This window comes from Sarcophilus harrisii, chromosome 1, assembly GCF_902635505.1.
Source record: "Sarcophilus harrisii chromosome 1, mSarHar1.11, whole genome shotgun sequence".
Lineage (NCBI taxonomy): Eukaryota > Metazoa > Chordata > Mammalia > Dasyuromorphia > Dasyuridae > Sarcophilus > Sarcophilus harrisii.
The window spans coordinates 667,273,241-667,290,816 of record NC_045426.1 but is presented as its reverse complement, the minus strand read 5'-3'; the positions used below and the strand labels follow the sequence as shown (position 1 = coordinate 667,290,816).

General features: G+C 37.6%; 1 protein-coding gene across 10 annotated transcripts in view; it reads right to left on the bottom strand.

The window, feature by feature from the left end:
• Window positions 1–17,576, bottom strand: part of LOC100935364 (semaphorin-4D-like) — a 62,768-nt gene that overhangs the window by 30,690 nt on the left and 14,502 nt on the right. For all 10 annotated transcript variants that reach the window (XM_031948163.1, XM_031948164.1, XM_012542172.3 and 7 more), the window contains 4 exons: window positions 7,179–7,238; window positions 5,351–5,449; window positions 1,701–1,800; window positions 20–130 (listed from right to left, as the gene is read on the bottom strand). In XM_031948163.1, the coding sequence (XP_031804023.1) occupies window positions 20–130; window positions 1,701–1,800; window positions 5,351–5,449; window positions 7,179–7,238 (370 nt within the window). The remainder of the gene's footprint in view (window positions 1–19; window positions 131–1,700; window positions 1,801–5,350; window positions 5,450–7,178; window positions 7,239–17,576) is intronic.

Below are 17,576 nucleotides of genomic sequence, written 5' to 3'. Positions count from 1 at the left end.
CTGAATACATGTCTTTTACCATTCAACCAAGATGTTTTGAATTCTGTCCTTAAATGATTTTCCAGACCCCGAAATATAACAGGCTCAGTACCCAAAAAGTTGTTATAGGTAGCTGAGTAAAGTGCACCATCTGTAAAGAAATGGGGAAAAAAGGTACAGACAATATTTACTAAAACAATAAAAACATTAGCCAACATCCACCAAAAGAGTAAAGACCTAAGTAACTGTATTCAGTAGGGCAAATTACAGGAAAAAGAGATTATAACATTAGATTAGGAAAGATCTTAAAACATAAAACATGAAATGTAAGACCTAAAAGGAACCTTAGAATATAGAGCTTGCAATGTCAGAGACAGGATGGACAGAATGTAACACAGAATACCAGAAGTAGAAGGACTTTCTATGAATTCTAGGAATATGAGTTGTTAGGACTTAAAATAGAAGCCAGAAAGGACTTTTGAGGTCATTTAGCTCAATCTCTATTTAACCAAGAATTCCTTCAACAAACTCTGAAACGTGGTCATCCAGTGTCTTCCTGGAGTTCTTACTTTTTTCCATGGCAGATTATTCAATTTTTGGACTCTTCTGAATGTTTGAAATTTTTCATTATATAGTACCAAAATTTGTCTTCCTTCAATTCCCTTCTCATTTTACCCCTACATAAAACTCATAGCCCACCTGATTAATACTTGTTCTTTCCTTTGAGTTTAAGCAGAGTAAATCAAATCTCTATCTTCTATGTGATTATCCTTCAACATTTGGACACTGCTACCATGTCCCCCTAAAACTATCCTACAGGTAAGAGGGAGGCATTGAATTATAATTTAAATTATTAAACATAACAATAAAAAGTTAGATTCTTTTCTACTAACAATCCTCCCTTCTTTCCCCTTATTCCCTAATACATAGACAATTTTTTTCTGTTTCCTCATTGCTTACAAAACTTTTTTCACTCTTAGAAACTATATAATTGACTTTAGCTTATAGTAACAAAGATAGATTCATTTAAAGAATATTTAGGGATGGCTTTATCATATTAAAATAAGATATGTCTAAGCTACATCAATAATATATATATATATATAATCTTTGAGGAGAGGGACAGAAGGAAAGCAGGGATGATTTCTAAAACTTTAGGAGCTTTACAGACATGAGATTTGACTGAGGTTTAACTATTTAGAACTCAGAAAATCCAGCTGAAGTGAGCAGGCTAATATATCTTAAATGTTCCACATAATTAATTTTAAAATCTGACTATTCTATTCCTATTAGAAATCTTTGGAAACTTCAAGTCTAAACTATAATAAAACCCACAATTACAAGAAGAAGCCCGATTTGGCCATTAATTATCAGCCCTATCTGGAACTGATACAGCTCAGAGATGATTAACTAGATGAGCAGGGGTGTTACTTGTCTGGGCCTGCTCCCTGCCAAAGGCAGGCCCAAGTCTTGTCTGCCGCAGTAAGAGAGTGGTGAGGACTCGGGCCACTTCTGTTTTGTGGAGGCAATCAGGACTAAGTGATTTGCTCAGGGGAACACAGCTAGTAAATGTCTGAGGTCAAATTTGGACTCAAGCCATCTGATGCTGGGGCTAGTGTTCTACCTCCTGTGTCATCTAGCTGCTCCTCGCCCCTCCTCCCTTTTTTCTTAACTTAAACCTGGAGAGTCTGGCTTTGAGACAGTAACATAAGAAAACATACCAACGAACACGGAGCTATACTTGAGGGTAGGATCAAATGGACATTTCCCTCTGCTCTCCTTGTCACTGCCCTCTAGATGCATTTCTGTATTGTTGATAACCTGGGTTAAACATTAGAAATGAATGATGGCACTGATTGAAATACAACCGACCCATCCACAGAGCTTTTCAGGTACACAGGACCCTCACAGACATGCTCCTTTGGGCCTGGCAACTCTGGGAGTGCAAGGACAGTTATCCTTTTGTAGAAATAAGGCAACTGAGGCTCAAGAAGGTAAGATTCTGGATAGTAAGGGCCATTAGAGCAAATGTAGCAAAATCTACTCCCATACTGTAGAGATGAGAAAATTGAGACTCCAAAAGTCTGAGATTTGCCCAGAGTCACAAGCGTAGATCAAGTTCTCTTCCCACTAGTCTACACAACTGTCAGCACAGCGGTACCCTAGGGGTAGAGCACAGGGGCCACTGAAGTCAATCTTATGTGCTGAACACTCAATGAGTATCTAAGGGGAGAAGGTACAATGAAAACATAAGGTCCACACTGTAATGGGGAGACCAGTTATGGATGCAATCATGGAAGCGAGAGATGACGAGGTGGCAGTTGTATGAGAGGAAAGAAGACAGTTGAAGTGAGAGATATTGTTAAGGTAGAAATGGCAAGACTTGTCAATTCACAGGACATGGGGGGTTTGGAAGAATGAAAACTTGAGGATAATTCCGAGGTTATGAATATAAAATCTGGAAAGATGGTAGGGCCTTCTCCACAAGGAAGTGACAACATGCAAGCAGTAAGCATGGATGCAGTAAGTACTAGAGAAAGCCAGTGTTGGAATCCTAGTGTCAACTCAACTTGAAACAAAGTGAAAACTCAAGGGAGATGTCAGAATCCTAGTGTTAACTCAATGGAATTGATACAATGCTTATTGGTTCACCCCTTAGAGTGAATCTTTACAAGGTGATAAGTTGCTAATACTGATAGACAATAATGCTTGTGTTCACACCTTTAGAGAGCTCATAAATATTTGAGTACTCATTGGAGTTCACACATTTGGGAGATTTCAGGGTTTAGTATGAGATATCTGAATTCACACCTCTCTTGAAGCTCTTTGGGCCAGAGAGCATTATGGGAGATAACCCATAATCCCATTCTCTCAGAGGAGGTGTTAACCTTTGGGAGATGATATATATAGAGGAACCTCTTAGAGTTTCAAGAAGTTACTGGGGAACATTCCCAGGGGTCAGAGAGGAGCACTCTGGGAGGAAGCCTACAAGCCCTCTCTCCAAGGCAAGAGAGATTCATTGCATCTTCCACCTTGGTGCTGGCTGGAGGCTGAAGAAAGCAGAGGCAGAAGCAAGGGACAAAGCTGAAAGAGCTCTTAGAACCAAGGAGAGAGAGAGGCCTCTAAGAAAGCTAACCAGGCTACATTGAAGGACACAATGAAAGATCTGAACTTTTATCAGCTGGCTATGATTTTGGGTGATTATTTACTTGTAACTAAAACTAAGGCCGCCTCCAGAAAACTTCTCCAAGAAACCTGCTCTCTCCAAGAGAGAATCATCTTATTATTATTTTAAAGAAGAAAAAACACCACAAGCCAGACAGGAAGAGAGCAATGGAAGGCCGCCTAGCTAGGTAAGTAAGACTCTGAGAGGGAAATCAACTGGACTAGATCAGGACAGATTTTGCATGGAGCAAAGGCACTCTGAGCAGGTAGAAGAGCTTGAGAAAAGGCATAAATGAATTTGTGTAACTGCGCATCACCTTTCATGGCTATATGGAAATAATAGGATTGGATGAGATATAATGAAAGCCAAACACTGAATTGTATACCTAGGTTACAGGAATCATAGAAGGACATTTCACAATGGACAAAACTGCTGAAAATTATCTAAGAAAGATTATTCTAGTATTGACAAAAATCTTTTAGCTGTCAAATCTTGTTTTTACTTCCACAATATTTATTGAATCCAATCCCTTCTCTTCTCTCTATTAGTTTGCAACTTCAGGCCCTTCTCATCTCTCACTGGCCACCCTACTTCAAGGATCTTCTCACTTTAGTCTATTCCACACTGAAACTGTAAAAACTGACTGTGTCACTTCCATAATCAATCAACTCCAACGGTTTCCTATTGCCTGGAAGATAAAACATAAACTCTTTAGTTTAGCTTTTAAAGAACTTAGCATCCTGGTTCCAACTTATCTTTCTGATCTCCCTGATATTTTCCCCCTTCTGCACTGTGCAAACCAGCCATACCAGCCTTCTCTGTATTCCTCACCCAGGATATCTCATCTCCCATTTCCCATCTCTGGGCCTTTGTATTAACTGTCTCCTCTGCCGGGAATGCCTTCCCTCCTTAACCTCTACCTCAAAGAGCCCTTCTCTTCAAGATGCTGCTCATGTAGTATCTTCTTCATGAAGCCTTTGCAATCTCCTTAACTTCTAGTGCTCTCTCCCTACCCAGAATTTTTTTTATTGAATTGTATTAATTCACTTTAATTTAATATATGTACTTCTTGTCTCTCCCATTTGACTTTAAGTTCCTTATCGGTAGGGATCATTTTATTCTTTTTACATATATCCTTATGGCCTAGCAGTGCTTGGTACATAAAGTTCAATAAATACCTGCTAATTAAGTGATTCAGGAACTTCCACTGCCTACTGAATAAAGTTCAAACTCCTTAGCTTGATATTCAAAACACTTCACAACTAACTTCTCCCTACCTTTTAGGCTTTATATCATGTCTCCCTTCTATATAATCTATCTTATAGTCAAATGGTCTATATTACAACAAACATTTATTATTCATCAAACATGATTCACACTTTCTGGCCTCAATATCTTTGCTTTTACTGTTTCTTATGCCTACAATGTCTTCAATATCTCAGGTGACACCTAAACTATCTACAAAGTTAGGGAATTTTTGAAGTGGAGGTAAAGAGGGAGTACATTCTAGACATGGGGGTACAAATGCATGGAGGCAGGAGGTGGAATGCTGTCTATAGAAAACAATTAATTCAGTTTTATTGAAACAATATTTAAAGAAATGTGATGTGAAATGAGTCTGGAAAAGTAGGTGAGAGCCAGATTGTAAAGAATTGAAAAGCCAGGCTGAGGACTCTGTATTTTATTTTAGAAAAATAGTTCCTGAACAGGAACAGGAAATCAATGAAGACTGGGTACTATGTTCCCCTGGTAGACAGTAAGTGAGCACCCAGCATAAATTCTGCACAGACAGCTTTTACTAGTTTGCTAAATTTGTATAAATGTCTGGTCTGGAGGAAAGAGAGATTGGGGCACAGAATTACTTAGAAGAATTATGCTATGGTTACATGGGTTTGAGATAAACAGGAATAAAAGGGCCTGAACCAAGAGAGAGCATTAAGAAACTGGAAATGGTAACTGTGAGAATGACATTAAGACTTCTAACCTGGGTACCTGGAATAATGGTGGTACCAGTGGACAGATAGAGGGAAGCAGGGGAGTATCTTTTGATGGGATAGGATGTTAAGTTGGGAGACATTAAGTGGGAAGATTGAAACAAGGACAAAATGCATTGATTTTATGATGGCAAAAAATCATGATCTACATGGACATTTTCTGGAATTTAATCAAGCAACCAAAGGTTTGCCCATCCGAATGCTTACTTACCATGGAATCACAAGCTGGGTGAAATGCATTAGTCCCACAAACATACAAAGTTGTGTTATTTATCTTGTGGAGGAGGAGGATATAATTTCGACATTGTATCTAAAACATTGAGGGGAAAACAAATAACCCACAATATTTCCAAATCTTATGAAGACTTAACAGAGTTAGAAAGAAATTCTAAAGGCTCCCCCCATATACAACTCCTATCTGAAAAGAATCTCTGACAACATCCCCCAAAATGGGCTATCTAGCTTCTAGCATGGAAAGAATACTAACTTAGGAGGTAGAGGGTCTGAATTCAAATCAGCTGTATTACTGTGTGGACTTGAACAAAGAATTTCCAATCTCTTCACCTATTTCTTCATCTTCACAATGAGCAGTTGGTCTCTATAATCCCTAAGATCCTTATCAGCTCTAGGCCCTTGTAGATTGAGTTATGGAGAATTACCAGACATCCCATTCTACTTTTGAATAGTTCTCCATGTGAAGGAATTTTTAATAACATTAGACCAAAATCTGCTTCTGTGAGACTTCTTCATGATCATTCTAGTTCTATTGTCAGTGCCAAACTAGGTAAATTCAATCTTTTTTCCCCCCTCCTAGTACAGACTTTCAAATGCCTGAAGATTAAGTCTTCTTTTCTCTAAGATGATCATTTCTAGTTTATTCAACCAAATCTCCAGGTGTGGCTTTCAGCCGTCTCACCAGTGAGAACTAACTTTCTGAAAGACGCACTCATTTCAGTTGGTAAACCATCTAGCTAATTACAGATGTTTTGATATGTTCCGAATTGTAGAGCTATGCTCACTAAAAACAAATGAGATCATTAAGTACCAAATGTGCCCCGTACATCAGGAGGACACGGTAGGATAGCAGAGTATTTTTGTACATAAGGCGTATGCACTGGAGCAGAGAAGATGAGGTCTAAGATTTGCGTCCTCCCTTCTGCTCTCCCTCCAGAGCCCCCATAACTTGCATGACAGGACGTGGCACTGGAGTCTGATGCACCAGCTGAAGACAGAGGTGCTGCCTGCTGCAAAGGTAGAGGTGAATTCCCGCTTGCCTGCAGGCCTGCTGAGCTAAGTCTGCAAGGCCTTGTGCAGGGGTGACTAGCAGGTGAGGTTGTTTTTCAAACATAGCAACTCTTGAAAGCTCTCTACTATTAAAAACAATGGTGGGAAAAGGACCTATGATGACCAGTCTCCAAAAAATCAAGTAGAGAAGCACAAGATAACCACAATTATCACATGGAGAGGGATATGAATTTTGAAAAATACTTTATACACATCTACTCTTTGCTGTAGGCTCCACAGCACAGTGCTGTTGGTACTCACAAAGGAGGCTCACAGGGTGGATCAATTGGTCCATGACCACATGGCTAACATGGGTGTTAGGGATAGGATTTGAACACAGGTCTTCCTGACTCCAAGTCTAGCCCTGTCTGAAGTAGGCCTTGACATTATTAGCTAACTGAGATAATATGGCTAGTAACCCATAGTAATATAGAATCACAGGGTGTTGGAGCTGAAAAGGACCTCAAGGATGATCAAGTCCCGCCTTCTCATTTTACAGAAGACGCATGAGGGGCTACCTCAACTGCTCAAGGTCCCACAGCCACCTAGAGGCGTGGCGTTCTGCAGCATATAAAAGTGGATTAAGTGAATGAGAGCTTCTTTCTGAAGATTCAGAAGAAAGTGACTACTGTAAAAGATTTGGGGAACAGTTAGACACTTGAACTAGTATAAAACTTAAGTAGATTTTAAAAGTTGTTTAAAAGCCTTCTCTATATGGAAATGACTAACTTCAGTTTTTAACATTAGTAACTTACTGTGCTTTTCCCTCTATGGATGCACTCCAGCCGCCTACCTTCACTGGCAAACCAATACACCTAAAATTCAAAAATGTGCTCACTTACAATTTCATACCTCTTTTCCATCTATAAATATAAAACGAAGACATAACTCACTAATATGCACTTATATTATAGTGCTTCAAATAGCTACGATCTCACCATGGGCATTTCTCCCTCTATCAAGGTACACCACTACTACCCCCTACCATCCTTAGCAAGCAGCTTTGTGAGTAGCTGTTGTTAAATAATAACTAGCATTTATATAATATTTTAAGGTTTGCAAAGTACTTTACAAATTATTGTCCCATTTGATTCTCACAAGCACCCCAGGCAGTAGATACTATTATTATCACATATTTTAAGGATGAAAAAACTGAGGCTGGTTGAGATTAAGTGACTCACCCAGGATCACATAGTTAACATTTAGGATTTGAACTCTGGCCTTGCTGAAACCAAGTCTGGTCTCTATCCAGTGTCAGTAAATAAACATTTATTAAGCTTCTATTATATGTCAGGCACTGTGCTAGGTACTGTGCTAAGCACTGATGAGACAAAGAAAGGTAAAAGGCTGACCCTGCCCTCAAGAAGCTCACAATCCAAAGAAAGACAAAACAAATAAACGATATGAACAAATAAGTTCTATGTGGAACAAATAGGAAATAATGAATTGAGGGAAGGCATTGAAATGAAGAGGGAACAAGAAAGGCTTCTAGAGAGTAGAATTTTAAATGGGACTTGAAGAAAGCCAGAAAAATCTGGAGATGGAGATAAGTGAAACATCTCAGGTTTGGGGAAAATTAGAGAAAATGCCCCAAATTTGGGAGCTGGAGTGTTCTGTGTGAGAAACATAGAAGAGAAGAAGAGAAGATTGGGAAGGGCTACGTATGTATGTGTATAAAGCCCTTTATAATGGGCTTTAAATGTCAAACCACAGATTTTCTATTTGATCCTGGAAATGTGACAGGGAACTATTGGAGTTTAGTAGGGGTTAACATGATGAAACTTGCACTTTAGGAAAAATCACTTTAATAGCTGAATAGAGGATCAAATGAGATGGAGCAAGAAGAGTCAGGTCACCTCCCCCCCAAAAGCTGTTTAAGCAGTACAGGAATGAAGTGATGAAGTGATGAGGGCCTACATCATTCTGGGGGCAGTGTCACAGGAGAGAAGGGAGTGTATTCAAGAAATGTAGAGTAGGTAAAATCAAAAGGACTTGGCAACACTTTGGATATGGAGGGTTGAGTAAGGAGTCAAAGGATGACACTTGGATTGTGAGCCTGAGGGAGTGGATGATGATAACCTCCACAGGAAGAAAGGAGGAGGGTTTGGGGGGGAAAGATGATGAATTCCATTTTAGATATGCTGAGTTTAAATTTATCAATGGGACATTCAGTCTGAGGTAACAGGCAACCAGAATTGTGAGATTGGAGGTCAGGAAAGGATTACAAATGTATATGTAGATTTGAGATTCATCAGTACAGATATAATTAAATTCATGAGAGCTAATGAAATCATCAAGTCAAAAAGTCTAAAGGGAAAAGAGAACAAGACCCTGGACAGAGCCTGGGAGGACATCCATAGTTAATGGGTATGAGTCAGATAAAGATCCTGCAAAGGAGACTGAGAAGGAGCTATTTGAGAGGAAGGAAGAAGGTTAGAAGAGAAATGTCACAGAAACCTAGAGGCAAGAGATTGTCAAGGAAAATACAAGGAAGAATTTAAGTGACTACTTTGTGAAAAGAACTGTGCTAATTGCTTCACAAACATGATTTTATTTGAAAAGAAGGTGATCAACAATATCAAAGGCTGCATAGAGATCAAGAGGCCAGAGAAAAGGTCATTGGATCTGGTAACTTTGAGAGAGCAGTTTTAGTTGGATGATGAGGTTAGAAGCTGGATTGTAAAGAGTTAAAGAGAATGAGAGGAGAGGAAATGGAGGCACTTATTATAGAAGACCTTTTTAAGGATTATTTATAAACACAAAAGGCAGGAGAAAAAGAGGATAATGATGGGGATGGATGGGCTCATGAGGAAGTTTTTGATTTTTTTTTGTTTGTTTTTGAGGATAGGGAAGATAGAGATATGAGGCAAAAGTACATAGCTGAAAGAGGGAGCTCTGCATCTGAGGAGGAATTAAAAAGGTTTGTAAGAGCTGCCATGTTAAGTGGGACAGTGAGTTGATAAGGAAATTATACTAGGATTGTCTCACAGTAGTGAGGGCTCAACTGTAGTGTTAGCATAGTCATTGAGGTTTCTAATTTTTTTCCACTATGCCATCTAGACGTCTAAGCAAAACATCAAGACTAGCAGGACAATCTTGTGGTGACAAACCCCCCAAAGTTTAGTGAGGTTGGTCCTTGAATAGCAAACTGGGATATGATAGGTACCTAGAGGAAATCTTATGGTTGGCAGGAACTGCTAGAAATTGTATTTGGCTAGCTTTTGAGAATGAGCAATTACCACCACAACAGGAGGATGTTAACACGTTTTAGTAGCACTTTGCATTTTACAAAAGTTTACAAAAATTTTTCTTTCCATGAACTGATCCCAATTCTATTTTCTTTGCACTAAATCATGCTGACTTCATTTTTCATTCCATTTTTTAACAAGAAATCAAGACTCAGAGAAGTTTTAAAGCTTTCCCTTTATTTCCCAAATGGAATCAATAAATGAATCACCTAGTATTTAGAAATAATATTATGTGGCAGACACCGTCTATACAAGTAGAAAGAATAATATAATATAAGAGTATTCTCAAGGAGTATAAATTCTAATGGGGAAGACAAGTATATATATATATATATTATATATAACATATACATATATATGTATAAGTGAATAAATACAAATGCAAAGACATGAAATGCAATATAGTTAGGGAAGCATGTCACTAGAAGTTGGAGAGGAATTAGGAAGGGCTTCATCCCTTTCTGCTGTGATTACCTCCAATTTATGTTGTGTATATATATTTGTACATACTTGTTTTCATATACCTGGTGAGTTTCTTAAAGGAAGGGGCTGTTTTTGTCTCTTATCAGAATTCCTCCCCTTTACCCCCCACAGTAGGCTTTTAATCTTTGCTGATTTGGTTTTAAATGCTGAAATTAAACTGACTAGCATGGTTGCTACTGATACTACAAAAGTTAACCTCTGAGTGGGAGGAGACTTTTCTTCATGGTAGCATTGGTTCTCAGGTAATAAATTAACCAAATTAATCAAAAATAATTTCTCTACATTGTTCGTTTTGGTCATCAGAGAACGTATGCCCTTCAGTGATGTAGCTCTATCTAGGACTAGTTACATTATTGTTATCTTAGTCTTAAGGACTTATTCTTTAATTTTAATACCAAACAGCAGTTTTTAAAAAAAAATTTACTATAGCAATACAACTACTAAGGAACTTGTGGTTTTTTTTTTTTGGGGGGGGGGGTTGGACCAAATTATATATATGCTCAGCACAGACATTGGGATTCTTTATAAAATCTTATCCCCTGAAATACAAGTTATCTCTTTCCACTCTTTGTCCTCAAGTACCAGAGCATTTTGTTCCCCTCTCACACACTTAAAATCAGCCTACTTTTTCTTTTAATCAAGTGTCTATTTACTCCCTCCCTACTAGGCCTATGAACTCCTTGAAGGTAGGGATCAGGACTCTGCACAGAGTAAATATTTAGTGTTTAATGAATAAATCAGAAGAAAATCAAAATAGAAGGAATTAATCTATCTCTAGTTTTACAGTTAAAACTAGGAACAAATGTTCAGTAAACAGTTCATGTGTGTGTGGGGGGGGGGGATTGTGTTTAATAGCAGCCTAGAATTTTAACCTATTAGAAATAAAAAGTATGTTAATATTTCAACAAAATTGTGATTTCATCTGCAGATATATGGGGCTTATAGTACAGGGGGAAATCATGGGATTGTAAGCTAGAGAATTTGGGCTTGAATCTTAATCTCCATTATTTACTTATTCTCTGTGTAACTGAGAAAAAGTAATTTCTCCTTTCTGGGCCTCAATTTCCTTATCTATAAAACAAGTAGATTAGATCTCATGATCTCTAAAATTCCAAAGCAGTTGTGTGGTACAATGAAAATAACTCTGGATTGAGAATTTGATAATCTAAGTTCAATCACTGACTAGTGATTGGATCTTGAGGTGCCAGTTTCCTCATCTGTCAAATAAAAAGTATCAAATTAGATGACCTGCAAGGTTCTTTCCAGTTCTAAAGCCCTGGCACTTCCAAAAGTATACACTGTGACACATCTGTTGATGCATTTTATAACCTCTCCTGCAAGTCTTGTAACATTTCATGAGTTATTCTAGCAATATTTTTCAGTCTGTTATCACTGATTCTTATGATATGATCAGCCCCAATCTTTCAGATTGTTCACTTTTTTTTTAAAAGAATATCTTGTCTTGTTTTATGCCTTGATATTGCTTATGAAAGAATTTTAAATGTTATTTCTGTGGCTGAATCCAGCAATCTTAAATGAATGCATATTATCTTATATGGTGAATTAAACATTTATTAAGCACCTATGGTGTTCCAGGCTCTGTGCTAGACACTTTACAAATATCTCATTCAATACTCTTGCCCTGGACGCAAATGGCATCTTCCATCACAAAACTATTGGAATTGCTTTGAATCACTTCATTGTTGAAAAGAGCCAAGACCCTCACAGTTGATCATCACATCATCTTGTTGTTACCGTATATATGTTCTCCTAATTCTTCTCACTCAGCATCAATTCACATAGCTTTCCAGGATTTTCTGAAATCAGCCTGTTAATCACATCTTATAGAACAATAAAATTCCATTACCTTCACATATCATCACTCATTAAGCTATTCCCCAACTGATGGGCATTTCCTCAATTTCTAACTTTTTGCTACTATGAAAAGAGCTGCTAAAACATTTTTAAAAAATTGTTTCTCAGCTTTCTGCTCTCTTTTAATCTTGGGTCGTATTGGCTTTGTTTATGCAAAATCTTTTGAATTTAATGCAACCAAAACAATTATTTTGCATTTCATAATGTTCTCTCTCATCTAATCATAAATTCTTCCTTCTCCATAAATCTGATACATCAACAATTCCTGGCTTTCCTAATTTGTTTATGGTGTCACCCCCTATGTCTAAATCATGTATTTGTTTTGACCTTATCTTACTATATGGTGTGAATGTTAGTCTATGCCTAGTTTTTGCCATACTATTTTCCAGGTTTCCCTGCAGTTTTTGCCGAATAGTGAGTGAGTTCTTAAGCCAGAAGCTACAGTCTTTGGGTTTATCAAACAGTAGAATACTTATTGTCATTTACTATTGTGTCTTGTGTACCTAACTTATTTCATTGATCCACTACTCCATTTCATAACCAGTACCAAATAGTGTTGATAGTTGCTCTTTTATGATACAGTTTTAGATTTGGCAAAGCTAGGTCATCTTTCTTTGCATTTTTTTCATTAATTGACTTACTAATCTTGACCTTCTGTTCTTCCAGATGAATTGTTATCTTATTTTTTTTTAGCTCTTATCAACTAATTTTTGGTAGTTTGATTGGTATAGTACTACATAAATAAATTAACTTAGGTAAAATTGTTATTTTTATTATATTACCTTGAGCAATTGATATTTTTCCAATTGTTTAGATCTGACTTTGTGTGAAAAATGTTTTGCAATTGTGTTTATATTGTTCTTAGGTTTGTCTTGACAAGGAGACTCTCAAATATTTTATATTGTCTAGTTATTTTAAATGGAATCTCTATCTTGTTGCCAGACTTTGTTGGTAATACATAGAAATGTTGATGATTTATGTGGATTTATAAATTGTTCATTATTTCAAGTATTTAGTTGATTCTCTAAATATATCATCAAATCATCTGCAAAGAGTAATAGTTTTGTTTCCTCATTGTCTATTCTAATTCTTATGGGAGCTTTTAAAGATTGTTTTGCTTTCTTGAATCATCGTTGTTTTTAATAAAGAAATAATTAACATAGCAAGCTTTTATATTCTGACAATTATGGGATTGTGAAGATGTGACATACTGGCTAAAGATAAATACTGAAAGTTAACAGAATGCTGTATTTGAAATCAGTCTGCTACAATAAATCATTAAAAATATTCCTTTCTCATATTTTTTTCCTTTTTGTTTCTGTCTCATATTTCACCCAGAATATTTTCAATATATGAATAGTTCATACTTATGGTGATTTTGTAGAAATGAGACAGTAAGGGTATTGATTAGTAGTTACTGATACCATCTTGATCAACTTTTTTATAAAAGGATTATCTCTCCAATCAGTTATCTTTTCCACTTTTAGATATATTATAAATCAATCTTTTAATTATCTCAATATCTTGTTGTTCTCAGTATGAATTTATTTTTTATGCATTTTTGTCTGACCCAGATTCCCCTTTGTCTTCTTGACCATTTCTACTTCTAGGAACTCCCATGTTAGAATTCAAATATGGAGTCTCTGTTGTTGAAATGTTTGTTGTAATGTGCAAAAATGTTTGTAGCAACCCTTTTGGTGGTGGCAATGAAATGGAAACTGAGTGTATGCCTATCAGTTGGGAAATGGCTGAGTAGGCTATGGAATATGAATGTTATGGAATATTATTGTTCTATAAGAAATGATGAACAGGATGATTTCAGAAAGGCCTGGAGAGACTTACATGAACTGATGCTGAGTGAAGTGAGTACAACCAGCAACAACAAGATTATGTGATCAATTCTGATGGACTTGGTTCCTTTCAACAATGAGGTGATTCAGTCAATTCCAATAGACCTGTGATGAAGAGAGCCATCTGCACCCAAAGAGAGGAATGTGAGAACTGAATGTAGATCACAACACAAATTTTGATTACATCAAGTTAAAAATCCTTTGTACAAACAAAACTAATGCAAACAAAATTAGAAGGGAAGCAACAAACTGGGAAAACATTTTTACAGTTAAAGGTTCTGATAAAGGCCCCATTTCCAAAATATATAGAGAATTGACTCTAATTTATAAGAAATCAAGCCATTCTCCAATTGATAAATGGTCAAAGGATATGAACAGACAATTTTCAGATGATGAAATTGAAACTATTTCCACTCATATGAAAGAGTGTTCCAAATCACTATTAATTAGAGAAATGCAAATTAAAATAACTCTGAGATACCACTATACACCTGTCAGATTGGCTAAGATGACAGGAAAAAATAATGATGAATGTTGCAGGGGATGTGGGAAAACTGGGACACTGATGCATTGTTGGTGCAATTGTGAATGAATCCAACTATTCTGGAGAGCAATCTGGAATTATGCCAAAAAGTTATTAAACTGTGCATATCCTCTGATCCAGAAGTGTTACTACTGGGTTTATATCCCAAGGAGATCTTAAAGAAAGGAAAGGAACCCACATGTGCAAAAATGTTTGTGGCAGAATCTCTTTGTAGTGGCCAGAAACTGGAAAATGAATGGATGCCCATCAATTGGAGAAAGGTTGAATAAATTGTGGCATATGAATATTACTGTTCTGTAAGAAATGACCAGCAGGATGAATACAGAGAGGCTTGGAGAGACTTACATGAACTGAGGCTGAGTAAAATGAGCAGAACCAGGAGATCATTATATACGTCAACAAAGATACTGTATGAGGATGTATTCTGAAGAAAGTGGATTTCTTTGACAAAGAGAAGATCTAATTCAGTTTCAAATGATCAATAATGGACAGAAGTAGCTGCACCCAGAGAAAGAACACTGGGAAATGAATGTAAACTGTTTGCATTTTTGTTTTTCTTCATGGGTTATTTCCACCTTCTGAATCCAGTTCTTCCTGTGCAACAAGAGAACTGTTCGGTTATGCACACATATATTGTATCTAGGATATACTGCGACATATTTAACTACCTGCCCATTTTAACTCCTATTTAATTACCCTGGCATGGGTTCTGTCAATAAAAAGTTATAATTATTAAAAAAAAAAAAAGAAAAAAAAAAGAAAGAAGCCCTCAGTAACACTGGAATATTCAAGACAATTCAAGTGGAAGCCATTCAGTGTCCTGTCATGGTGCTGAATACTGTCCAGGTTTCACAGGTATGCACCAATGAGATCAGCACAACAGCTCTATAGACCTTCAGTTTTGTAGAGAGTCCAGTCCCTCTTCTCTTGTCCACTTTCTTTTGGAGCTTCCCATATGTTGAGGGTCCTCTTTGAAAATAAAGGACTAACTGGGGCATCTAGACAGAGTGGTGAATAGAGCACTGGGCCTGGAATCAGGAAGACCTGAGTTCAAATCTAACTGTAGAAACTTAACACTCACTAGCTGTGTGACCCTGGGCAAGTAACCCCAACTGCCTCAGCAAAAACAAACAAACAAATAAATAAATAAATATAAAAGAATAAAGGACAAACAACAGCAGCTAGCTCTAGCAATACATGCGCCCATCTTGTCATCTCTGTAGACTTCTCTGAAAAGTGTACTGACAAGGTAAATGAACTTACCCCCAGCATTCAGAGTCTCTCCATCTGCTCTACCTAATGGTTGCACGTATGGAAGGCATGGTGCTGACTGACTTGTTTCCTCTGTTGGCTGTCAGGCTATAAGCCAAGCGGCAGCAGAGGGCAGGTTTGTATACGGCGTTTTGTGGCCAGAAGCTTGTGCTCTTCCTGCAGGTGCTTGTGTGAGGGAGCAGCCACACCCTGGCGGTCTATCAGACAGGACAGCCTGGGTAGATGGTCCATCCCTAGGGTCGTGTCCCCTCCCGCCACAAATGGGGGCTAAGAACAACTTGTTCCAACAGCCAGGAAGGCAGCTCCACAGTGGGGGGCTGAGAGTTGGGCGCTGCAGCCGGGCCACCTGACTTTCTCCTTGCTCCTGGACTCTGGTGGCCCTGAAGACTTTTGCCAAAGAACTTCCCAGAGTTAAGACCAGTGTTCTGAGCTTGGCTTCACAATCTTTGCACTTTGCATGATCTCATCCCATGGCACAGTGTGTTGTGCTGAGCACCAACTGTTTGCTGAGAGAGATCCCCCTATTTCCAGGGGACTGAGATCCAGAAGCATCCATTACACTTCTTGACATCCTCACAATCCCTGTTTCTTGTAAGTGCTAAATGGACCAAACCAGATACTGTTACACTATCTCTGCTTCTATTCTCTGCTGTGAGACAACCAACACGGAGACTGTTTCCACAGGATCCAGGAAGGCATGAGCCACCATGAGATGTACTGCCCAGTACCTAAGAATGACTATGTCATGGTCCATCCCCCTTGTGAATATACAACACTGCCTCTGCCCTCCTCCTCAGGACTTCCATTTTCCTCACTTTGAAAGTAATTAAACTTCTAATTGACTCCTGACTCTCCTATCTCTAGCATGCTCTGTTTGGCTCTGGCTCTGGATCCTGCAGACCTATCTTTGGTCCAGCTCCGACACCCCTGTAGGCTAAGAGCATGTGAATGGCTTTGTGAATGGCACACCTCTATAATTTGGTCTCTCTACACACCTTTGGTTTGTTCATGATTGGTTTATTTTTCTGCACATCTCAGGCTCTGTGTGCCCTAAGTCAACGAGGTAAATTATGTCTGTGCACTTTACTGTTTGCATTTGTCTTTCATTTTATTTGTGTCTTTGTAAGATGCAAAATGTCTCTGTCGTGTTTGTATTGTGAGCTAGATTCTGTTACCTTAAAAGATTTAAAATGTATCCAACCAGAAAAACCTGTAAGGGCTGTAGACAGAGTTTACAGTACTGGAAAAGATTAACGAACTCTAATAACTGAAACAGTTGTCCCAGTAAGCAAGACTAGTTCCACTTTAGGCTTTTCAAGGTAGATGAGGGTATAAGAAAAAGAAAAAAACCCTGTAGGAAACTTTTTCTGTCATTATAAAATTGGCCAACTTGGAATTACAGAATTAAAGTCAGGTAATCAAAGTTTATAGAACTGTTTAAAAATATTTTAGCAGATTCTGGATGTTTGGAGATTAATCATTAAGGAGTTTGGCAATTATGTCATTTTGAGATTCAGGAAAAACTTAGTAATTCCAGGAACTGAATCCCTTTTGAAACAGTACATACTGGGGTATCACTCTGTAAAATTTGCCCTAAGGAAAAATAAATATTAAATATTGAAAAAATTTTTTAAAAGGTTAATTGGGCAAGATTAATAGTTTCATTGTTCTAAGAAGCTAGTTTAATAGTAATCCCAGAGAAAACTGGAAAATACTGTAGCAGAAACTAAGCATAGACCAACATCTTATACCCTATGCCAAGGTAAGGTTGAAATAGCTTCATGCTTTAGACATCAAAGGTGATGCTATAAACAAATTAAGAGAGGAAGAGATAGTTTACCTGTCAATTCTTTGAGAAAAGAGAATTTATGATAATTTTGA